This window comes from Scleropages formosus, chromosome 6, assembly GCF_900964775.1.
Source record: "Scleropages formosus chromosome 6, fSclFor1.1, whole genome shotgun sequence".
In the NCBI taxonomy this organism is placed as follows: domain Eukaryota; kingdom Metazoa; phylum Chordata; class Actinopteri; order Osteoglossiformes; family Osteoglossidae; genus Scleropages; species Scleropages formosus.
In genome coordinates, this window is record NC_041811.1 from 11,622,433 (window position 1) to 11,648,358 (window position 25,926).

A 25,926-nucleotide genomic window follows, 5' to 3' on the forward strand; every position below is an offset into this window, starting at 1 on the left:
AGGTCTTCCAGAAGGTGAGAAGGTGAGAAGACCCAGAAACCAAAGTATGATCCTGATATAAATAACAAAAGTGATGGAGATTATGGAAATTATGATTGGTGTATTTGTGAGTATTTAACAAAGATTATGTAGGATGATAGTCAATAGTTGTAAACAATTACCCGTTTAGAACAGAACAGTGCCAGCTAAATGTACTAAGCAATAAACGATAGTATGAAAAAAGCTGTGTATTTTCATATGCCGTTGTAATGATTTTCTCTTCTGTTCATGTTAGTTTCAAGTTCAATGAAAAATGGCTTGCTACCCAGAGCAATAGGTGGCATCGTGGTTTACATCCTTTACGTCTGTAGGATCCAGGTTTGGATCCTGCCTCCTGCTGTAATACTCCTGAGTAAGGTACTAACCCTGAATTAGTCCAAAAAAAACTGCCAAGCTCTATAAATATGAAGATCATTGGCAGTCATATACTGTAGGAATTAAGTGTCAGCTGACTGACAAAATATCATTTGGTATTTTTTCCTTATTCTATAGAATTTTGGCAAATTGTGTACAGTTGGCAGGTGATACAGTAAGCTCTCCACACTCTCTTCTGCACAAAGTGCCAATACTGGAGAAGCCTCACCTTCAGTCCAGTGAGTTCCGCAGGGAGGGTGTAAGACATGCAAGCCTATGATTCCAGATTCTCTTCTCCTATTTGTCTTCTGCAGGTTTAGATAAGTCTCATGTAGCGAAAGACTGAGCAGGAGCACTTGCACAGGAATCTTTTCATAGTGACTTCAGATATGGCACAATTCATACTTGATTACTGGGCTGTTTCTGTATGTAGCCCTGTTTTTAAAGAGGGACATTAAACTGAAGCTGGATTCTTCTTGCGTAGGTATTCAGGTATTTTAATACATCAAAAAAAGCCCTTTGTTTTATGTTGTTACACATGGTGCTGCTTTGTTATTTTACACCTTCTTCTGAAATGAAAGGCTGAACATCTTAAATATATATTAATTTCTTGAATTGCAACCACATTGTACAAGTAATGATATTTCATTTTTAATGGCATATTCATAATGTATATACAATTAAAGCCCTGGCCATTAGCCTTGAATAACAGTTGACCACTTAAAACTGTGATGTATAATTGACCATTGTGTCCATGTCATTGCCCAGCTCAACCATTAGACTTGGTTATGTTCATTATTTTTCTTAATTTAGGAGTAACAGGGAGTGTGGTATTTTGAGTTGCCATGTTTGGACTCAAAGAGCTCAGGTTTGCACCCCACCTCCTGCTGTAGTACACTTGATCATGGTCCATCCATCCGTACCGCTCACCCCATACGGGGCATGGGGAACCAGAGCCTAATCCGGCACACAGGGCGTAAGGCCGGAGGGGGAGGGGACACACCCAGGATGGGACGCCACTCCGTCGCAGGGCACCCCAAGCGGGACCCGAACCCCAGACCCACCGAAGAGCAGGACCCAGACCAACCCACTGCGCCACCGCACCCCCATCTTGAGCATGGTACTTATCCCAAATTGCTTCATTAAAAGTTGCCTAGCTGTCCTTCGGTGGCCCGTTACACATGATGAAGGCAAGTTGTGCAGTCTTTCTTACCTCTGGTGAGTTTGGACGTGGTTCATGATATCAATGCCACACAAATAGGGCTGCTGTGGGAAAGCTCTGAGCTGCAGTTTTCCTATTATCCCTGATACTGGAAAGTCACCTCCACTGGCTGAATTCAGCCACCGCTTTTCTTGAGAATGCTCTCCAACCGACTCTGCTGTTGACTTGAACCTCGAGGTCCTTTGGAAGCATGCCGTAGTGTCGGAGGTGCTCCTTGACACAGTCTTTGAAGCGTTTCCTGGGGCGGCCAGGATTCCTGTTACCCTGTGCCAGAACACCATAGAGGACTTCACCTGACATGGCGAGACCAACGCAGCTGAGCTTTCATGGTCATGGGTTTGACACTGATGACCCCAGCATCTCTGAGTTGGTCACTCTGTCCAGCCACTGAATCCTTGTGGGCGCAGGGAACATGTGAAACTTTTCAAGCTGCTGGATTTGCTTCCTGTACAATGTCCACGTTTCGCACCCATAGAGCAGGCTGGTGAGCATTATGACCCAATACACCTTTATCTTGGACAACTTGATGTTGTGGTTCATCACATGGGATCAGAAGAATCCAAGTGCCTGGTTAGCCTTGCTGATTCGAGCTCCAATCTCCTTATCCAGACAGCCATCGTAAGAGATGAGGCACCCCAGATACTTGAGGGACTTTACAGTTTTCAGATCTGTGTTACCGATGTGCACGCTCGGAGGTGGAGCTACTGAGCCCAGGGCCAGCTGGTGGAGGACCTCAGCTTTGTTGAGACTGATGGTGAGACTGAAGACCAGGGGCACCTTCTGCGAGGGGATCATAGTGAGCTGAAGGTCAGACTTCATGTGAACCATGAGGGCACAGCCATCAGCAAACAAGGCTTCCAGAATGAGGCGCTCGAGGGTCTTGGTCTTTGCGTTTAAGCGTTGCAAGATCGAACAGGGAGCCGGCCAGCTGATACTTCAAGTAGACACCCAGTTGGATGTCCTGGAGGAAGTGGTTTAAGATGCAGCTGTCGAATGGGGAAGAGCATTTACTGCCAGTGATAACAGCACCAGTTATGACATCATGAAAGAGGCTGTCACGGTGTCCTCTCAGAGTGGAAGTGCCGGACCCAAGTGCGGAGCACAGGAAGTTTTCTCAAGGGGAAATCCAAAAGACATGGTCGAAGAAACAGGCAAATGGTCACCAATGTGCTAACGTAATCCGAAGGGAGAGTCTGAGAATCGTAATCCAGTACATAGGCAAGAAGTCGAGAAAAGCCAGGGAGATGTGGAGACACAGGAGAAGATACAAGGAAGCGAGGACGAGGACGGGGACAGGGAATCTGGGAAGGCAAGAGAGGTATTGTATGTAAGCCGATGAGAGAGACGCAAGCAAGTAGCAAGGCTGAACAAGGTCCACGTCCGTCTGCGCTCCGAGCAGTCCTTTTATGTGCCCGTCTCCTGATCTGCCGCAGGTGTTGCTCGTTGTGTCCCGGCGGAGGTTGTGACAGAGGCGAACAACTTGTACAAACTTCCTGGGGAGCCGAGTTTGGTAAATACGATCCACAGCATCTCCCAGTTGACCGTGTCAAAGGTTTGGTTAGGTCGATAAAGACAGCACATAAATCCGTCTTCTGCTTGAGGTATTTCTTCTGGATCTGTCTCACCATGAACGCCATGTCGACGGTGCTGCGATTGGGTCTGAATCCACACAGCGTCTCTGGTACATTGTCCTTGGACACACTGCTGATGAGGTGATTCAAGATGACACATCCTAGGATCTTGCCAGCAATAGACAACAAGGAGATGCTGGCTTTCTCACAAACAGCAAAATCAACTGAACATGTAAGTTGCTTTGGAGAAAAACATTAACTAAATGAACAAATGTAATTAAGTGATGCCTTAGTCCAAGGCAAATTACAATTTTATATAACTACCATTACAATTATTTAATTCAGCCCAAATACTTTGATCCAGGGGGTGCGGTGGCGCAGTGGGTTGGACCACGGTCCTGCTCTCCGGTGGGTCTGGGGTTCGAGTCCCGCTCGGGGTGCCTTGCGACGGACTGGCGTCCCGTCCTGGGTGTGTCCCCTGCCCCTCTGGCCTTACGCCCTGTGTTGCCGGGTAGGCTCCGGTTCCCCCGTGACCCCGTATGGGATGAGCGGTTCTGAAAATGTGTGTGTGTGTGTGTACTTTGATCCAGAGTACTGCAGCTAGTGCAAGATTCGAACTAGAAACCTTCACATTCTAAACACACACACGTTGGCTGAAGCTGCTCGTCCCGAGTGGGGTTGTGGCGAGCCGGAGTCTAACCCAGCAACACAGGGAGCAAGGCCGAGGGGGGGAGGGGACACACCCAGGGTGGGACGCCAGTCCATCACAAGGCACCCCAAGCAGGACTCGAGTCCCATAACCACCAGAGAGCAGGACCCGGCCAAACCCGCTGCACCACCGCGCCCCTCTCAGATTGCAAACCATGGCCTTAAAAATCACACTCCCAAACTGCGCTGTAACCGGGCCCAGTTTTTTCCCAGGAGCTCTACTGAGCCACGATGATGCACAGTATCGTCTCTCTAAAACCACACAGCATCATGCAAACAGCTTCCAGCCAACGATTTGTTTAGCTGCCAGCAAACATCAGCTCGATGCCAGGTGCTCAGCAGACCGATGTTTTGTGGACTGCCAATACACTCGTTCGGCTGACTCATCAAAAGCAATCAATCCATAACGACCTTAACTTCGGCTTTTCTGCTGAGAGCCCTGCACCTTTCTGGTCCCCCCATGACCTGGAATGGTAATGTGTCAAATTAAATAAATCAGGGTTTATTTTGTTTACTTTATTCTTCCCCCAGGGCAGCGGTTGATTCTGGCATTTTCTACCCTCCTAACACTTTGCCGTTATGTATTGCTATGTATATCACTTCTGAGAGAGTCATAAATTTGGAATGACTTTGCAATCAATATTACTGTTAAGTAAATATGGTTCTTGCATATGCAAAGGCGTTCAGTGTGGATCTCGCCTGGGGGGAAATAAGGTTTAATTAATGAATAAAACTTTTCCCACCGTGAACATTAATCATGCACATGAGGGTGAGCCGCATAGGCTACATAATGTGATTTTACACAAGATTTTCCTCGGCTTCCCTTACTTGCTCCTGGGAGCTTTTCCACTGCAAAGTGGAGATTTCCACAAAATGCATGACTGAAATTGCTTCGCCTGTCACTATTAGCCGACTGTGCGCACATGCAGTTTTCATAACTGTTTCAGACCAGACGGAGCTCTTTACACAATTTATGTCAGAAAATTTTACTCAAATTACATAGGTCCACGAACATCTAAATCGTGAAACATTTCAGGAATTACCAATTGCAGACAATCTCTTTCTGAAAATACTTGATCAAAGCATTTCAGCAGTAACAGTAACACCCCTAGGACACTAAGTTGGAGGATCTAAATTAACACTGGCATGGAAATCAATCAACTACAGTAAATAAAACTTTATGCTCTGCTGCCTGTCTAATGGTACTGAACTGTGAGTAAAAGGTTGTGTGATAAAACATAGGTCTAAATAGCATTTAGCAGCTGATCACACAACCTAAAGAAAACCAGTTCTGGAGATGTAAAGCAGTGCTTTTTTGTAAAGCCTACACTATACGTATAGTCTGCTTGACACTTTATAACTTGAAACTGCTAAATTATTTGCATAAACAGTCTATTATTTACATTTATTCATTTAGTAGACACTGTTCTCAAGACGACTTCCAATGAATACTATGTAGTGTTATCAGCCTACACCTTATTCACCCAAGGTCACTTACACTGCTAGATTAGACTATATACAATGATTTACTCATCCAAACATCAGTAAAACATACTTTCTCACTCATACACAAAGCGGGTGAGCTTAGAGTCACCAGTCCATCATGTCTTGGCACTGTGGTAGGAAACCAGAGCACCTGTAGGAAGATGACTCAGACGAGAGCACAACGCGCAAACTCAGCGCAGACTGAGCATGGATCCAAACCAGATCTTCTCACACCACCCAGGCTCTGTGAGAAAGCAATGCTACTCTCTGTGTTGCTGTCCTGTGTCACTCTAGTGTCGTCTATCACTACTTCGCTATTCTGAATTCGTGATCTATCTATCTATCTATCTATCTATCTATCTATTTAAGCAAGTGTCACATATCATAAGTGACGAAGAGGGGTTCTTACATAAGACAGGTAACATGGTAATGTACTGCTTTAAGACGTTAACATGGAGTTCTGCTCTGCGAATAAAATATTGAAGAGATGCATAGAGGAAATTACAGGAGTCTGATGCCATGTAGGCAGTAACCTCAGCTACACACAAAAGTTACTCTTATAATATCCAAAACTGTCTACAAGTCCTTATTATTTCAGCTATACAAGTGACATGAAAGGTAAGTGATACAACTTTAAAATAAGCCTGTATTATGTCTCCTTGTCAATGCTGTCCTTTTGCACATGCTGCTTATTTAAATGACGTATATAAAACATAAATAAGACTGGTCCCCTAAATCTTGTGTTAATATCTGTTTTCATAGCCAAAACGGATGAGTTTTTCCCTTCGGCCATGTCTGCAGTATCAGCCCCTGCTTTATGTTTGGAGCCTTTGACAATTTCTGCTGCGACTAGCAGAGGTCATGCGAAAAATTCCAACATGGCAGACCGAGGGAAACGCGTCTGGGCGCCTTTTTTTAATCAAAAGTTTTCGGTAGAGGTTTTCAATCTGCTCTCCTCTGAGCACTCCACATTAGGCGAGCAGAACGGCTATGCCTGGTGTAGAAAAAGGGGTAAGAGGCACAGGTGATGGATGAAAGTTGTGTGCATCCCCCTCTATCCAGGAGTGATGTGAAGAGAAAGGTCATTTGTGTTGGGGAATGGTTGTCACCCTGCGTAGAACAAACAATAAATAAAAGGAACGCCTGTGGCCTGGAACTGCAGTCCACACCTTGGACCAAAGGGGACCAGGCACTCAGCTGCGGAGGGGAACGGCAGGAGCGTTGCTTCTGAGAGCGTCCACGCATCGGCATGGCTGTGACCTTTGAAAGGCCTCTTTTGCGGGAGATGCCTCCTCTTTTGTGTAAAGTTGTTTGGTAAAAAGCCGAAAATGGCACCGTCAGTCACTTGTGCCAATTAATATTCATGGCTTTGATTGCATCAACACTCAAAGGAGAAGGACAAGTGTGGGAGATGAAAAGGAGCAAAATGCAAAGTGGGTGAAACATTAACCTGCTCAAGTGACTCCTGGCCTTCGGAAGATGGGCGAATCGACGCTGCTCTTCAGCCCCGCCCCCGAACGCTCGTCTGCGGTCTCGGCCCCTGAACCAGAGGAGAGATATGCGGGCATAAATCCTGTGGCCATTGTTAGGGCCTTGAGTGTGGCAGGTCTCTTCAGCGGGGGCCCAGCTGTACGCCTGTTTGGCCAATCTGCCCTAATGAAGTTCCATTGGCGCCGCAGCGCCGAGAGGAGCCGTGAAAAGCGCCGGGCCTCTTGAGGGAAACTCTCTATTAAATCATGTGTCATTAGAGAGGAACTGCACCCAAAAAACAGGATCTACAGATTTGCACCAAGCGATAAAGTTGCCTACGTTCTGCTTGAATTTAAAGAAACCTCCCAAATTGTAGAAAAAAAGGTCAGATTTCACTAGACTGGCAGAATCGTTATTATTTTCTGTTGTCTTCTGGAGAAAAATATGAAAATGAGAGTCATGCAGCCAATCGCCACAAAGATTCTATTAAGACAAACTCATTATAGTAACCAATCAAGAATAAGAGCTGGAATTGCCACAGGTATTAATAATACATATTTATACTGATTTCTATCCAAAACTTTTTATGCAGGTGGAAGGGTTTCCATTTAGGTCCATATATTACCAGAAAGATCAAATATTCAAATCAAAGACCAAATATTCAAAAATATTTCTGAGCTGTTGTTGGTTATTATTATAATAACAATTATAGAAGTATCCATAACTGGGGCCTTGCTAATATCTTACAGAGGAAAAACACAAAAAAAAAAAAAAAAAAAACAGATTTGTAGCAAAACATTTCTAACAACAACAATGTGAACAACAGAATCTTCACTATTGCTGTTTTATTTTTAAACTGCTGTGTTGTTTTCTTCTGCTCTAAGCTCCTTTGAGGATCCCTTTGGTTTTAAATCCCAGTTACAGTTTATGGCTCCTTCAGACTTGCTGGTTGGTCCACATAATCTTCTGTAAAGAGATAAGGGACTTTTCGATGGTGGATTATAGGAGACAGAAAACTCTTCGCTGCAGCCAAATGTACAGTCTGTCCAAACAATGTGCACCCCCCCCCCCCCCCCCCCCCAACCCCAATTCATACCACATATTGGCAGTGTTTTGATCATTTCAGCATGAGTACACCATTTCAGGTATGATGTACACAAAGGAAAAACCCTAAAGCCTAAATGAGGTGTATGTCATGTAAATCTTTGCTTATGTGACTGAATATAGGCTAAAAAATATTGTTTTGTTTCCTGTTTTTGCTTTTCTGTAATTCCAGTTGATAACTTCTAAGTGCGTAGAGTACTATAACGTGTGTAATTTGAAATACTATAGCATGTTGGATTCTGTATGTAACATAATTTCTATTTAGTTATAATACACTTTTTTTTTGCAAATTTCATTTAACATTTTGAAGTTTTGGGGTATACAGCTTTAAATTCCTTATTCAATGACATTGGTTACTCTAATAACACTCGAGCCCTTACATTTTTAGCATTAATTCCAGTGGTGGATCGCTTCCAAGCTATTATGTTTAGAATAATAAACATAAATTAGTGTATAGTGCACAGAGCATTCATTCTATGAGAGCCAGTTGTATGCATTCCAGCAACACACACATTGCACATACACCTGCGATGAATGAATCACATTCTAAATTGTCTGTCAAATTAGCTAAGATAGTTAGATAATATGTTTAAATATCTGTCTACCAACAGATTAACACGGTTTACACTCACTCATTTTAATATGTAGGATGACCTAGGTACAAAGTTAAAATATGTATAATTTCTGTAATTGTTTCCTGTTTTTGTGTTAAATGGCCTATTATTTCAGCAGATACCATGATGCAAGTTTTTTAGTAATGGATGTACTATTTTAACAGATTTTGTTGGTTTACTAATTGCTGTCAACGTGTCAATTTTATAAGAAACTCAAAATCTAACATGGACATTACTAATAGTGTGTAAATACCATGTCTGAAGGAGGGAATGCTGCATTGTTCATTGCAGTGGTTTTGCTCTTGGTATGATCCCAATTTACAAGATAATACACAATATTTTATTAGAAAGAAATCTAATTTAATTTGACAGAAATGTAATTTAACAGAAAAGCACATTCAGATTTCAAAACTGGACATGCACTACATTCATAGCCATTTATAAAGGCAACTGTATGAGCCTGTATTTCCAGTATAATTTCATTTAAACATATCCCCAAAATTTCAAAGGTTCTAAATTCCGTATTTTTGTCCTAGAAATAAAAAAAAAAAATCAAGATTAACTCGAAGGATGTACTCCAGGTAAACAAAAACATCAGAATTTAAAAATGTTGCGGGGCATTAAGAGTTCTTGACCAGATTTTTCACACAAATCAACGAATTTCTCAACAAATCAACGAATCCTTCGAATTTCACACATGGATTCCAGTCAAATGGCCATTAATCTAAGCATATTCTCTTTTCTCCAAAATATCGCAGCAAAAACTGAAACTGAAAAACTGCCTGTTTTACATTTACATTTACTTATTTAGCGGCCGCTTAGTTTTCTCCGAAGCAAAGCGACTTCCGATGAACTCAACTCGGTGCTTTGATGATAATCTTCATGTACCTATAAAACACCCCTTTTTTACCTAGAAAAATCAAACATAAGGAAAATAAGCTTTCTGTCTCTCCCGTCCAAAAACTAATAGCTGCAGATATTTTCAGGATATGTTCCACATTCTCACGATATTCCAGCAAGTGAGAATTCGCCAGGGGCAGAAATCAATAAGAAAAAAAGGACAATAATGCGCCGCATTATCTGTCCTCCTCCAGCCAGAGCGTTCAAATTCACATGAGCGAGAACATGAGCGCCCCCGACACGGGGATGGACGCGCGCGACGCCCAGCACGAGCGGCGGAGAAGAAAGCAAAGAAGAGGGCGAAGCGGGAGCACGCGCTGACGACCCCCCCCCCCCTCCCCACACACACACACGCACACGCACACACACGCACACACACACACACACACACGCCCCCACCCCACCCACACCGACGCGCGCCCCTTCAGCACCGCGGACAGCGGAGGGGCCTTTCACCGCGCGCGCCTCTCGATCGAACTGTTAATATGCAAAAACAGGCAGATCGCGCAGGTCAGCTGACGCTTTCTAATTGCGAGGGACCCCACCTCTCGCACAGCGCCCCCCCACACCCCCACCCACTCCCACCACCCCCCTCTTTGACAGAAGCCCCCCATCTCTGTGGAGCCACCGGACGCGTTTTAAAGTTCTCGCCCCTCCGCACGCGGGTCCACTGGTGACACCGTCACTGCGCGGGAGCGCGATCGCACCCGAGCCTCCTCTTCGTTCACATCCACCTCCAGCATTCCTGTCGCTTCCCTTTCCTCCCGCCTCTTTATCACTTACATTATTATTATAGCTACTGCTTATTACCGTTCTTATTATTTTTTAATCATTATTCTGTTCAGAATGTTGCTCGAAAACCCAGGATCCAGTTGTCAGAACCTTGGAAATTACTCCAGGTACAGCTCGGCTCAAGGTAAGAGCGCGGATCCTCTTCTATAATTTACATTTTCCATTGTTTCAGGTCTCTGCGTCCTATTACGGTCATTACCGACAGCGGTTTATTTTACAAAGGGAGGATTGACACTGTCGCTTTTGCGGAATTCCGTTACCGCTTGTTAATCGATGGCACATAATTTGGCGTAAAATTGCGCGTGAAGTGCAGTCATCGCAGCTACCGGCGCCGCGGGGGACCGGCGCGCGACAACTCTTTCATTATTTCTCCAACCGCGTTAGAAAAAAAACAGCCCGTTTCAACAGGCTATTTTGCAGAGCCGTAAATACTATAATATACAGCCATGCAAAATAAGTTGGACGCGAGTGTCGCTGCGAAAAAGTTAATGTATCGTCTCCGTTGCGTGTTTTTCAGGTTATACGTCCGTCACTGATTTTGCGGCAGATTCTTTACATTTAACGTGGCGTCTCCGAAGTTAACGCTGGACAACCCTGCGCTTTTTAATTATTTTCTGGCGCGTGCCCCGCACGCCAGAGACGTTATGAATACGTAATGAGTCGCATTGTGAGCAAACGAGATGAGCAGATGTTGAGCGCGCGCTGTCATTTCGCACCATCGCTCACTCACTGCTGTCGTGAGACCCCCGACACGCTGCGCACCCCCCGCCCCCGCCCCCCAAGGGCGCCGCAGGCAGGACGACCTGCAGGAGCAGGACACAAACACTCAACAGGTATCGGGTTGCGCCCCCACTGCGGCACCTGGGGCTGGAAAAGTGGAGCGAACACGAGCAAAGTTCCACTCGTCGGCAGTTTCGCACCTTTGTGTGTTATTTCACTCCTGGTCAGCAGGTGGCGTAGTGGTTATCGAGGTCAGTTTGTGATCTGATGGATTTTTGCTTCGGTCTCTCTGATGCTGTAGTGCCCTTGCTCAAAGTAATTACCATAAAGGTATACAGTAGGAATACGGTAATTTATAAATGGATATATCCTTATAATGCTGACTAAAAGTTTCAGTCCCCTCACTCAGCTGCCTCAGCCAAATAAAGCGAAATAATGTCATATTTTGAATTGTTTTAGAGTTTGTTTCTAGAACACCTGTGTGGTCGGAAAGCCTGTGTGTGTTTGGGGCTTCCAGTTTCTCCTGATTCCCAGTAAAGCGTATTAGCGACCGTCGCTCATAAATGATCTTTTTATTCTAATATCTTACGGAACAATGTAAGGGCATTAGATCCTGCACTAATAGTTAAGCACAAGCTTAGCGTTGGCCTCAAAATAAATAAATAAATAAATAAATAAAAAGTAAAGCTGATAAAAGTCAGAAACTCCTCTGATTTAAATATAACTTTGAGATGAATGTGAATTAATTTTATTATCTTTGCGTCGAACGAGAGCACACTGACAACAGCGATGCGCCTGTGTGTGTAGCTGAATGTTTGATCTCTTATGTCAGGTAAATGCTGTATAATAGAGTAAAGGTAATTGTTACGATTCCCCCCCCCCCCCCCCCCCATTATTTCCATTCTTTAGCTCTTTGTGTGGGAAAAAAAAATGCGTTCAGACAACGAACATACGTCTATAAAACGTAATTCCACCAGTCCTTCATTATTACAGTACTGAAAGTTTGCGCTTCGGCGTAGCTATTGCAACATGTTGGAAATCATTGTGCAGAACTGTTGATATTATTATTTTGATTATTATTTTTATTTGCTTTTCGGATTTTCTTTTTATCATACTGAGTGCTCACCCCATTAAGTCCGCGCTCCTCTCACCCTTTACTTCATTATTTTTAAGCATCGCTCATTTTACCCCATTACTGTCGCCTCGCCCTTCAAGGCAGGACGATCAATGAGACATAAAAATATTATTAAAAGCTCAAAAGCGGGAGGGAACATTGAAGCATCGCGCCCCTTTCAACCAAAATGTATTTCATACAGTGGGAAAACGCAGGCAAATGGGACATTGATTTTGAATTCATCAGAGGAATGGTCCGCAGTGGCACTGCGCCTGATTTCCCTGGACGCCCCTCGCGCACTAAAGAGTCGTGTCAATAAAATTCATCTGGCTGTTGCCACACTTAACATTTTATCGAGCGACCAACCTCTCCCAAAGTAAACAGTTGTCTTTTGGAAGTCTCCAGGCGGAGGAGTGATTCCTTTTACATAACCCCTGCAGGGTAAAAATACACTGCTGCGCAGTGCGTAAAGGCGCGCTCGTTTCATTATGAGTACTTGTGTGGATCCCCTTAGGATATTTTTTTGGCTTTTACCGTGGTATTCACAGTATGGTGTAAATGAGTAACCAGGATGATGACCACGACAACACATGGACGACGAGGACATATTTTATTCTCCAAAGTCCTATACAAATGGTCCTTAAATAATGTGCGGTTCTTATTATTATACAGATCCATATTTAAGATGAAATAATCAAGTCTTTCCGTATGTTTTACTGACAGGCCGTGCATTTGCTGTAATTCGCTGAAAGAATGATAGATGCCACTGAATATGTGCACTTTTGTAGAATTTCACTTCGAGTAATTCTCAGTCATAATTATATCATTTATTAAAACCAAGACACTGATTCTCTAGATCATCTGTAGCAGGACAGTAAAATCAAAATCCATCCCCGATCCCCCAGAAATCTATAATCCTTCTACAACCTGACATCATGCCTCTCAAAACCCAGCGCTGGTGTTTTGATTTTTTCCTGTTTTCTTCAGTCTGTTTTCAAATAGATTTTTTTTTTTTTCGTGCTTATTTACATCGACTCATTTAAAACATTTCAAGAGACTGATGTCAAAAGGAAAACCTCTGGATTTTCGGGTAGTACTTCTGAATAGCTACAAAGCCTCGTGCCTAAGTATTATTTCATAACCTCACGCGAAGGCTGCGATGTGAAATTGAGGGAAGTTTCAGCTGGAAGATCCCGTGGTGCAGCTGAGCTCAATCTGTGACCGTCACTTCTGTGGTTACGGTTCCTCTCGTGCTCCTTCAAGCTGCACTCGTGGCTCTCAGAGAGAGTCCAGATGGGGAGGTGGGGGTGTGAGGTGACGATACACCATCTTTCACTGGTACAACACTGGAGTCACCTGGGCAACTCGGCAGTGCAGTGATCCGGTGTCCCGCACGCAGGGCGCAAAGCGCACGGAGCAGCGCGCGCAGACCGCAGCGCGCTGAAGTGGACCGAACCGCTGTCCATCGGCATCCCTGCAGGACATAATGAGACATGGATGCGTTTAATGGTCGAAACTCTCCGAAAAACACGGCGAATAACACGGAAATACTGCTCGCGCTGTTAGCGCAGAACGAGGATCTCCGCAAAGGTACTCCGAGGCGTTACTGCGTAACTTCAGCGCCTTGACATGCGGACCTTAACTGTCATAAAGCTTCAGATCTCCGTGCTTCACCTTCATGGACGTTCTTTCGTTTCACAAGCTCACATTTTGTGTTTTAGTGCCGCATTTTACCGGGAAACACACCTTACGCATGGACACGCTCTTCAGTAAGTCGGTGCCGAAGTGCGCGAGAATTTCCAGTGAACCGCTTTATTGTTATTATACAAAGCACGCATTTTCTTAAATAGCCTAACTTCTGTGAATAATAAGCAATTTCAGTTCATATCTGAAGATCTGCAAGTGGCTGGACGAGCTGTCTGTTCGTGCTTTTAGTTTGTTTCCGATATTTGCTTAAAATGTTTCCTTCTGTTTTTCTCCGACACTTTTGGTCTGTTCTGAACACCGGACCGTCGGTAAATTCGGATGGTGAAGGCAAAGGATTTGTGGAAAACACACAAAAAGCGTAGGATGTACGTGTCTCATTGTTTTATTCTCGATTGTGCCTCTCCATGTCTTTTTTTTTTTTCTCATGCTGTATTCCGTTGAGCAGATTTTATATATCAGCTGAATAGTACAAACCATTTAAACGTAGCAAAGCAGTGCAAGTTTAAATATTTGAAAGTAAAATTTTAGTTAGAAGGAAAGTAATATACTTTATTATCGACCCTCAAAATTTCTGTACTGCCTACTACCTGATTATAAAATTATTTATTAGCGTCTTTTTCTTATTGTGAAATGCACTTTTGTGTGCCACAGTTGTACGTTGCTGTGGAGAAAGGAAACGAAATACATTGTAAATTTGCGTGTCGATAATTATAAATTAACCAATTGCATGTTTTATGAGGCAGCTAAGGCTATTTGTAAATTATAATGACCTGTTTTAATAAAAACGACACTTTTGATGTGGTTATATTGTAGACTAGAACACATGTTTGCCCACCACCAAAGTAAAAATATAATTAAATGGCATCTATTCCAGATAATGTAATCCATATAATCAGGTCCATATATTCCATGTAATTATTATTATATTCCATATCATGTGTGAGCTTGAGGTGGTCATATTTTGCAGCCATTCTTCTTAAATGAGATTTTAAGTTACTACAGAAAGTAACTTAATCTCTAACTAAAAAACATACATTTGACATATCTTTGTCGAAGTCTTATTTTTTTACTTATTTTGGTCAAACTGATTTTATATTAGCCTGTGTATTAAACTGTAAGGGGTTTTGGAAGCTGTTTTGCAGATGATTTGATCGCAGCTCTGGATTCTGTTTATTTCATAGTGAGCTGTGGCAGCAGACGATGCTACACTGTAGAACAGTTTATGATTAAAACTGTATTTTCTTACAGTGTCGCATCTATATGACCATTTACATGACCCCTGTGTTACTGCGTTTTTTTACTAAACAAGGGGGGGGGTGCACTGAATTCTCCATCATAATGTAGACAAGTGATCCCCTAAATAATTCTGCCTGTTCTGTTGATGAAGATTGCCAGACACGAGCATAATTTGCACATAAATCCACAAAGACATGCAGTAATATGAAGCTGAACAATGCTGTCTCGACTTGTCGCTGACCTCCCTTTTCTGTAAACTGCGAGCAAGAGTCCCAATTTGAAACAGTTATGTGTAATTTAACTCATTATGCCAAACAACAAAAGAGCAGCAACAACAACAACAATAATAATAATAATAATAGTAATAATAATAATCATAAAGTACCCTTTCCCTAAGTTTTAAATATTACTATTATAAAACTGATATAAAATGATTGGATAGTTTATTTTTCCTTATTAAATTAACATGCTGTTCAAAATATATAGAAAAAGAGGTGCATTTGGAGCCAGCAGGTAAACTTCCCATGTTTGTTTGTCGAGTTGCACATATAAGGAACTTTAGCAGAAGAAGAACTTGGCATCAAAGAGCGTCCAAAGGCCTAATTTTAAGGAGTATATAAACCATCTTCTTATAATGTATTTTAATCGGATTAATATGCCGATTAAGTGGCTGAAACGTAAAGGAACGTGTGCGATTATAGCTGAGTATGATTTCATGAAGTCAGTAAATGATAAATTACAAACCCTCAACATTTATTGCACTCTTTCAATATCAAAATTTGAATACCACATTTTTTAAATCCCAACCCGCAGAAGGTATCAATATGAAGGCGAAAGTGACCTCCTCCAATCGTGGAATTAGATCATTTCCACGGGTATCGTTTGTACATTTCAGTGCCTTATTGTGACTGGGTTGCAAAGAAAATGCATTAATTCGATTTTATAAAAAGGCATACAGCAAAATTATATATATAATTATATGTATATATATATGTGTGTGTGTGTGTGTGTGTATGTATATATAATATGTATATATGATACCGGTAAAAGGCAGAATGTTTCCAATATAGCCATTAAAGTTTACTGCTGGTATTTTGCATTTTATGAAGTACATTCTCATAACTGGTCCGTTTTTTATGTTTATATTATTTCATTCGTTCGTTCCTTAAATAGACCTATGCGAATAATGTTTTTTGCTTATGAGAAGCTCTTATTTGGTGTGTTCGCATTTCAAAAGTTTGGAGTATTATAAACATTTTGGTGGTTGGAGATTAAATTCTTTAAATCTTTAGCTTAAGACACCCTGTGTACCGGCACAATAAAATGATCCATTTCGATGTTTAAATTTAAAGAGTTTTGCAGTGAGATATAAAGAAGCTCCTTCAGAATAACTTAATTGTGTTTTCGTTGTTTTAGGAGTATATTAATGGAAGTTAGTTGTTTCGTTTTTTAACGGAGGAACTGAAATGCCACAATCCCAGGTCATTTACAGTTCCGAAAACCGAGAAAACAGATCAGATAATTTTTTTTTTGTTCATAACAGAATGTAAATTGTGCAGACAAAAAAAATTATATATTATATTATAGTTAATTTAATAATTATTAATTATGTATCATAATAAATTTCCGTGTCTCTAATAAATCACATTTTTGTGAAAGAAAATGCGATTACAGCATTACTTTATATTACTTGTTCTTAACAGGATTTTTTTAATGCATCATTTATGGTTTGGACGGTGATGCTCTATATATAATTATTCACCCCGAAACGAATTCTGGATAATGCGCTCCTTGTAAAATGTGAAATGAAATCGTATAGTGTTAAGAGCTCAAAGAGAAACTTTGTCGCTTGTATAAAAGCAGTTGACTGACAACGTGAGTGGAAAATGGGCGGGTGTGTAAATCAGGGTGTTTCTAAGTGATGCGTGTCGAGAGGATTTCGTTGGGTGATTTGGAATGGATAAGGACGGTGCATCTCCGCGGCTTGCTGTTATGAATTATATATTAAACACAGCAGAGCTTTTATAGCCCCAGGTGGACAATGCGGGATTTCGAGTTCAGGTCACACACAGGGCTGTGGCCAGTGAAGGGTGAGAAAGATCCCCGCGCTCGTCGAATAAAGGGCAAAAAAAAAAAAAAATCGAATTAACAAATTCGAATAAGTTTGTTCAAGCAATGTTCCGAATATTGGGTGTGGAATACGGATTTTATCAGAAATGTTGAGTTAATGTGTGAAAGCAGTTCAAATCTCAGCTCCTTCCCTGAATTCATGCCCACAGATTGAAATGTGAATTTCGATTTGGTGAAGATTATTGCGGAAAATGTTTATTCTTAGAGGCGCATCGAGCTAAATATGAAGCGCAGCGTGGAAATATGTGGAGGTGCGCGGAGTCGCGTAGGAGGACGTTTCCACCACAGGCTGGAAATGCCAGTGTGGTTCCAGTCCCTTTTCCCCTCAGTAATTTGCTGTGATTTTCTCGCTTTGTCTTTGCTGCGTAAATATTTCGCAACGGTGGAAACAGCGCAGCAGCATCGGCGAAATTAAATGAACTGCTTCTTTTCTTTTCTTTATTTAAAATATAATTTGCTAATTCACCCCATGTGGTTATGTTAGTGTCAGCTCCCCCCCCCCCCCCCCCCACCGTCCCTTTTCTTTCTTTTTTTTTAAAAAAAAAAAAAATTAAGTTCACTTTGGTCTGCTGGGTGATCCTACAGGCCTCTTTCTATTGGCCAAACCGACTGAGCTTCCCGGACTCAGCTGGTGCTCTTCCAGACTGTTCTTTGCGCATCTCTCACTTTTGTTTGCGCGGACAAATGGAGGCGTTTTCCTAAGTGGCACTAACGCACCATCCCCACCGTTTTCTGCGGAACTGGATGGGCTTTGGGCCCCAGAAGCCCCTTCTCAGCGCATCCCTTCGTTGAGCATCATGCAAAGTAAGGGCTCTGGGGTTCCTCCAGTTTCTTTTCTGGGATGGATGGAGGAAGGATGGGTTGGATATCGAGGGCATGAAGAACTCAAGAAGTGGCTCCATAAATAGAACGATTCATGCAGGATTGGACCCCGCGTAGCTCTTTGCATTATTATTGGTTATTATAGAGGTTGGGGCTCCAGGGAGCCGCTGGGGAACACGGAACTTCAGAGCTGAGTTTATATTCCCTTTCTATATGTTGGTCATTTTCAAAGAACAATAGCATCTTACAGTTACGAGAACAGTGGAATATTCATTAAAAATTAAGTTTGAATGAATTTGGCCCAGGTTATTTGTAGTTATCTCCTAAACTTGTTATTCCACTGTAGGGTGTCCTTGCAATCACTGCTCCGCTCTTCACACCAGTTTATTTCCAGATCAAATTCATTTGGTATTCATTTGTTTTCCAGTCGTTTAAAGTCGCTTAATTCATGTGTTTTTTAGTTCTCGACAATTCGCCCATTGTAAGCCCAGTGGTTTGTATGGTGTGTAAAATAACTGCCGCTCTTAGCAAATATCAGTTGTTCTCTTCTGTGAATTTCTTCGTACGAAACACGCCGGAAAATTGCGCGTTTTCATCCCGGTCTTGCGTTTCATCTTCTTGCGCTGCACTTGTGGTCTCAGAACACCTGTTTATTCCTCAAGACTGTTTTGTAAAAGTGATTATTTTAATATTTTATATTATTAGAAAAAAATGCTTAGCGCAGTAATGGAGATGGAACATATACTGCAGACATTCAAACAACAGCAGCTGTATTTTAATGCGGACTATTGAAAGTCAAAGTGCATAGATAGAACATGAACGTTAAGAAGCGGGACTTGGACCGCACGTGGAACAGTTTTTCTTTCTCTAATTTTGTTTTCAACGATCATCTCATTTTGCCACACAGTCTAAAAAGTGTCAAAAATATTTTTTCCGTTGGTTAACGTTATTATAACCTTCATAAGACATTTGTGAATTATTTAACGGAATTTAATCTTAACCTTTTTTAAAACAATGCCTCAAGCCTAATAATAATAATAACAACAACAACAACAAGAATATTTTTTCTTATAATAAAATACATATAATTATTTATTAATAACAGTTATTACTATTATTATTATTATTATTATTATTATTATTATAGGCAGTAGTACCAGTGTCTAGTTGTCCGCTCTCTCTAAGAAATGCTTTGTTTAGTGTTCTGTTTGCTCTTCCTGCACCTTCCAGAGATCCCAGTTTGCGCTGGCTGCAATCAGCACATCACAGACAGGTTCATCCTCAAGGTCCTCGACCGGCACTGGCACAGCAAGTGTCTGAGATGCAGCGACTGTCAGGCACAGCTGGCGGACAAGTGCTTCAGCAGGGGTGACAGTGTGTACTGTAAGGAGGACTTCTTCAAGTGAGTCATCTCTCCATACCAGACACACGGACAGTTCTCTTATTCTCATTGCCCAAGTTTTGCATGAGCACATTAGTCCCTTATTGGAAACATCCGGTTGTCTCTTCTTCCCAAAAGGAGATTTGGGACCAAATGTGCCGCATGCCAGCAGGGTATTCCGCCCACGCAGGTGGTGCGGCGGGCACAGGACTTTGTGTACCACCTGCACTGCTTTGCATGCATCGTGTGCAAGAGGCAGCTGGCCACGGGGGACGAGTACTACCTGATGGAGGACAGCAGATTGGTGTGCAAGGCGGACTACGAGACAGCCAAGCAGAGGGGTGAGCAACAGCGCAACATTTCGTTTGTCTTTCCCTGCCGATCGCAGGCGTACTGCATCACCGGGGGGAAAAAATGCTGGAAAAATGTGTAATTTACAAAAAAAAATAATGGCAAAATCAGGATGTAGGTGCAGTCTCGTATATTTTTCAGATGCCTTTGTAACCTTATTAAAATAATTTCTATAAGTACACCTGCATTTCTAACACATTTTAGCTTTTAAGTGTAACCCTAATTGATCAGGAGCACTTTATTTCAAGTACATACTGCACTATCATGTCATGTTCAAACAGTTGTATTGCTTATACTGCTGTTGTTTTCGATAATTCCCCATTATTATTTAGAAAAAGTTTTCGAATTTAATTTCAGAATATCTTCCTTGTTAAAATAAACTACTGCTGTGTTGAATCAATGCTTGGAGAGTTTACATCATCGCCGGCAACAGTTTAAACGCCAATTTTACTGCACATTGTACTTGTAAATGTAATACACCTCCTGGATTTTTACATCCCCTTTATCTTCCAACACAAACTCGTGCATTATGAAGCATTGCAATGTATGTGCGGTTTCAGATCAAATTAAAACCTGCGTTGAGCTGTCGTGTGTATTTCCATCATTTTCACTCGCCGACGTCTCACAGGATGTCTTCTTTGAACAGTGAACTTAATCTGCGAGGTCAACAGGTCATCCTCGAACACTTGACCTTCCTGCACAGATAACACCGAATTTGTCTCTCAGTCAATACCATGCTACTTTTTCCTATACTGCAAATCCAAGCAGGGGAAAGAGAAAAATGGCCAGTCTCCCGACAAATACGTCATGTAACTTCCTCTGACAGAGGCTGGAAGTCAGCACATTCTGCGTCCTGATTAAACTCTGCACCCCGTGTACGCAAAATGCGATTCAGCAGGTTGCTTTGAAAGATGCAAAATCACCTGCTGACATCATGTGATTTAACCTTTTCCTGATGCTCTGGTGACTGACGACTTGCATTACTTACCCTCCAAGGTACGCGGATCCAACCATTTGTACCCGTCCAACCCTCTAGTCTACTTGAATGCACCCGTTTCTCAAGCTCACCATTAATGCGCTATGAGTACGCAAACTTCAGTTATCATCCAATTGTCCAGACAACTTCTACATAAGTCAAGCAAAGAGCTTATAAATAAAATAAAATCTCAAAAGCAAATACTTAATTCTGTCCCATGTTGCTTTATAGTGGTAAAATACACATGGAGAGGTGTGGAACTTTAACTATAAATGCTGTATTACTTATACTTTTCCAGACAAAAAATGTTTTGTTCAAAAACTCTTAATTATGAATAACCGCTGTTGTGTTGCAAATTCATCATAACTGTGTAGAAAGGAAAACTTTAATGCCGATTAGTGCAATGATGCCACAAAAAGAGTCCAAAAGCACTTTAGATTTATTAAATTATGTCGTCTTCTGCTCACTGTTCATGGTTAGGGCCATACTACATAAAAGTATACTTCTCTTTAAATATTATTTATTTATATATTTTCAGTCAAAGATGAGTATTAATATTTGTTGTTCCTGTGAAATAAAATGAATTGCAGTAACGTTTAAATTTTGCCGTGTCATTTAACTAAGAAACAAGAAGCAAAAAAGTGTCGACCAACCCGCATGCATTCAATTATTTGTTTATTAATTCTGAATCTAAATTCTCAAAGTGAACCAAAGCTGTGACTGAGCTTGTGAATTCTGTGTTTTCCAGAGGCAGACTCTACTGCGAAAAGACCGCGGACCACTATCACAGCCAAACAGCTGGAGACCCTGAAAAACGCCTACAACAACTCTCCTAAACCCGCCAGGCACGTTCGAGAGCAGCTGTCGTCAGAAACGGGCCTGGATATGAGAGTGGTTCAGGTATTGTTTCGGCTCCGGCTGTATTTCGCAAAAAAAAAAGCAGAAGTAATCACATAGAAGTGCAAGAGTGGGAACTTAATGGCTTTAATTTTCGCAACGATGCAGTTAAATGAAAATCATAATTTATGATGAGATCATAGAGGACGGGCCATTTCTGCATTGTCTATAGGTAGGACCACGGTGGCTGACTTCAGCCATATATATTGTTTTATGCCTACTTGAGGGCACCGTGAGAACTTGAAAGGGACTCTATTCTTCCAATCTCCATTACTCATTTCCCTTTTAAGGGACTTAAAAAACAGGATGTCAGCATGAATTCGCTTATGTAGCTTCATTAAAGTGTCATTTAAAAAAGAACGATTCGACAAATTAGATTATCTGCAAGGACTCTCTGCAAGACGTCTGTAAGCCAGATCCACCAGGTTTCAAGTTAAAAATCCGAAACAATGGGGAAAAGGAAGGAGATGCATTTGTAAAATTATGATTTATGATGACTTCGTCTGTGTGGGCCACACTGAATTTGAATGACTGAAGCCAATTAGATAGTAGAGAGCTCTGCTAGGAAGATTATATTAGAGGTATCATTTTCTGTGGATGGGGCACAGTGGTGCAGCGGGCTTGGTTGGGTTCTGCCCTCTGGTGGGTCTGGGGTTCGAGTCCCGCTTGGGTCGCCTTGCAATGGACTGCTGTCCCGTCCTGGGTGTGTCCCCTCCCCCTCCAGTCTTGTGCCCTGTGTTGTCGGGTTAGGGACTGGTTCATCGCAAGTCTGCTTGGGACAAGCAGTTTCAGACTCTGTGTGTGTGTGTGTGTGTGTGTGTGTGTGTGTGTGTGATATTTTCTATGGTCTAAAAACAGGTTGTCTTAGTTGTCCATTTATTAATGACACCCAAAAATTTTTTGTAAAAACACACAAATTCTAAGCTTAATGACTTAGCTCATCTACAGGTAAGAGAAGAAACAAATCATGACCCCTTTGAATAAGTGTATCTTAAAGAACAATGTGAAAATGCAGTGCGAGTTAGTTGACTTAATTCAGCAGGTATCCTTAAATGAGGTTTAAGAATTGATTTTACAATCGGAAGGTAATGTGTTCGAGTCCCTGGTGGTGACATTTTATTTTACCCTTGAGAAAAGCCCATAGAGCTACTGCTTTACCACATGTCCAGCTATGTCCATATGCTGAGAGAGCAAGCAATGTACATTTTTTTTTGTGTTCAGGATTATGCACAGCTAGTAGTGAGAGCTTCTGTCATGCACATTGATGGTTTTGCCAGATGCGTTCGTCCAAAGTGACAAACTCAGAGTAAACAAAGGTGCATTTCACGACAGATGAAGAGCTTTGGACACAGACACATGGTTACAAAAGTGTAGCTTATTCGTCTAATTTGGATTCATTTATGTAGCTGTCAAAAAAGAAATGGGTTTAAAAATGATGAGTTCACACACACTGTACGAAACGGCTTGTCCCGAGCGGGGCTGCGGCGAACCGGAGCCTAACCCAGCAACGCAGGGTGCAGGGATGGAGGGGACACACCCAGGACGTGACGCCAGTCCATCACAAGGCACCCCAAGCAGGACTCGAACCACAGACCCACTAGAGAGCAGGACCCGGCCAAGCCCTACCGCGCCGCTGCCACGCTGCTGCCCAAGTGATGAGTTTTAAGGGCCTATTGAATTCCTGGAGGGATTCAGTGCTCCTGAGGCAGAGAGGGAGTTCATGAGATCAGGACAGATTTGTTAATGTCACACCAATCTTTCAAGAATAGACAGAATTACGATCCAATTAAATTTATTGTGTACAGCAAAGTGGTGTCCAGTTAATGATCTCAATTAATGTGATTAGTGACACACATTAAAGGCAATATATGTGCTGATCTCAACCAAACGTTCCCTATTTTAACTTGTTCAGGCTAAAAGGTACAATCAGTGGGTGTAGGAGGAGATGTGCGTCTTATGCCTTAGAAGTTGACAGGGGGGCTTTGATACCCTGATGTTTTGACCCCTTATGCTTTGCCGTGTGTTCCCACACAGGTATGGTTCCAGAACAGGCGTGCCAAGGAGAAGAGGCTGAAGAAGGATGCTGGACGGCAAAGGTGGGGTCAGTACTTCCGCAGCATGAAGAGGTCGCGGGGCGGCTCAAAATCGGACAAGGACAGCGTTCAGGAAGAGGGCATGGACAGCGACGCAGAGGTGTCCTTCACAGGTACTGCAGTGCATTAACAGAACAAATATTACAATTGCGTGGGGCGCAGTGGCACAGCAAGCTTGGCCAGGTCCCGCTCTCTGGTGGGTCTGGGTTTGAGTCCCGGTTGGGGTGCCTTGCTGCACACTGGCGTCCCATCCTGGGTGTGTCCCCTCTTCCAGCCCTATGCTCTGCGTTACTGGGTTAGGCTCCGGTTTGCCGCGACCGCGTTTGAGACTGTGTGTGTGAGTGTGTGGGTGTGTGATATTAAAATTGATTAATGAGAAGGTCTTTTAAAATGTGTAGATTTTCCTAATGTATGTAATTTATTTATTCCTTTGGCATACACTTTTCCTCAAGAGAAAACAAAAGTACATTTTGCCAACAGATGACGAGATATAGATCCAGACCTTATTCACAAAGTGCAGTCATTTAGTCTGATACTGCTGTTTAGCCAGCGTACATTACGTGAGTAGCTGCATATAGAATTGGTGGTGAGTACACTTGATTTAATGACATATATAATGTAGTGCAAGTTTATGGAGTTGATTGAAAATTAGGAGAGAAGTTAGTCTAGAAGAGAAGTATTTTGGGATCCTTCTCAAATGTTGATCGGGATTCAGCAGTTCTGAGGGGTAGAGGGCGATCATTCCAGTATTCATTACAATTTCTGTTTGTCTTTCTCCTCGCCTCTTCAGATGAGCCTGCTGTGCCAGATGTCAGCCACTCCAATGGGCTGTACAGCAGCCTGAGCGAGACATCCCCAGCTATTGGTCGCCAGGGTGGTAGCCATGGCAACTTCCCCCTGGAGCAAGGGGTCGTCCAGCCACAGGATCAGTACCACGACATCCGATCGAGCAGTCCCTATGGCCTTCCCCAGTCACCGGGATCCCTTCAAGCCCTGCCTGGACATCAGCCACTCATCTCCAGCCTCGTCTACCCTGACTCAGGCCTGTCCATCATGACCCAAGGCGGGCATCCCGGCATGACCCCAGCCATGCGGGCGATGGGAGGCGGCAATGGCCCCAGTTCGGACTTGTCCACGGGCAGCAGCGGAGGCTACCCAGACTTCCCGGCAAGCCCCGCCTCCTGGCTCGATGAGGTGGACCACACTCAGTTCTGAGGACCCTTATCCATGTCCAGTAGTGCAAAAGGCACTATATAGATACAATACAAAATCATTTATTGTACTCTGGAAAAATATCTGCATTTCATGACGGATGTGGTCCCACACATTGTTACAGTCACCACTGAAACAGACTGAGTTGGGAGCCAAACATTGAACGACCTGTCAAGGGGATCTGGGACTTTGACATCAGCTTGATGAATGAACTGAGTAACTGACCGCTAGTGGGCTTTTTAAATGACGGAAAACCGAAGGGGTCTGCAAGGCCCTAAAGACATCAGAAAATGAGCGTCACTCTTTGCAGCCTTGACGTTGAGCTACTGCAGCGAGGCTGCACTTGATGAAATCATGCTTCGGGATGTCCCCATGACAGCTCTTCAGAACCCCGTCCTTCCAAGCCGTGCGCTTCAGTACGTTACATCTGGAAGGAGGAACCATCCCCAGAAGTACGCTGTAGAAAAGACTTCTGACAAAACCAAGATGCCTGAGATCCTCTCCTTTTCCAAAATGAAACGAAATATCTATTTACGTTGTTCTTTTTTGTTACGTTTCCTGTGGGGATTTTGCTGCCCTCATCGATCATGGCTACACCAGCACTGCATTTCTACAGGAGTAACACGCTGGTATGGATCGCATTGCTCATGCGGTCCTACTACCCTTGGCGAGCGTTTTTTCAGCGGCGATCCGCAGGATCGAATTTGACCCCGTGAAAACAGACTTTAATTTTCAGGAGGGACTTTGCAGTCCCTCCATTCACTCAGTTCTTTGAACGTCTTTTCCGGCAGCTCAAGTGCGGTTAAGGTGCTACACAGGTGGATAACGGCAGAGCCGGCGCAACCTGACTGTGCAGTGACAGACTTCCCGCTCAATCCATTGGTTCCAACTTATTTCAGCGCAGACATACCTTACAGACTTATTTATTTTTGTCCTTCTTGACATTGTCTGTTATTGCCAAATGTTACACTTTACCATTGTGGAAGCTTACATTTGACAGCCCCTCGCGGGTTAAGCTAAACTTTTAA

General features: G+C 42.8%; 1 protein-coding gene across 3 annotated transcripts; it reads left to right on the forward strand.

The window, feature by feature from the left end:
• Positions 1 to 10,313: 10,313 nt before the first annotated feature.
• On the forward strand, positions 10,314 to 25,078 carry lhx3 (LIM homeobox 3). 3 transcript variants are annotated; one of them, XM_018740315.1, is made up of 6 exons: positions 10,314 to 10,389; positions 19,219 to 19,390; positions 19,508 to 19,710; positions 21,445 to 21,596; positions 23,628 to 23,799; positions 24,477 to 25,078. In XM_018740315.1, the coding sequence occupies exons 1-6, from the start codon at positions 10,314 to 10,316 to the stop codon at positions 24,899 to 24,901; spliced, it is 1,200 nt and encodes a 399-aa protein (XP_018595831.1). In that variant the 3' UTR covers positions 24,902 to 25,078. The 3 variants fall into 3 exon arrangements, with proteins under 3 accessions (XP_018595831.1, XP_018595832.1, XP_029108885.1); XM_018740316.1 differs by having other exon boundaries at positions 10,314 to 10,383; XM_029253052.1 differs by lacking the exon at positions 10,314 to 10,389 and adding an exon at positions 13,587 to 13,683.
• The last annotated feature ends 848 nt before the right edge of the window (positions 25,079 to 25,926 follow it).

Excerpts from the sequence above, each read along its gene's own strand:
- lhx3 (XM_029253052.1), top strand. The coding sequence starts at position 13,587 with ATGGATGCGTTTAATGGTCGAAACTCTCCGAAAAACACGGCGAATAAC. Across the intron at positions 19,391-19,507 it reads TGTAAGGAGGACTTCTTCAA|GAGATTTGGGACCAAATGTG; the intron begins GTGAGTCATCTC and ends TCTTCCCAAAAG. Across the intron at positions 23,800-24,476 it reads CGCAGAGGTGTCCTTCACAG|ATGAGCCTGCTGTGCCAGAT; the intron begins GTACTGCAGTGC and ends TCGCCTCTTCAG.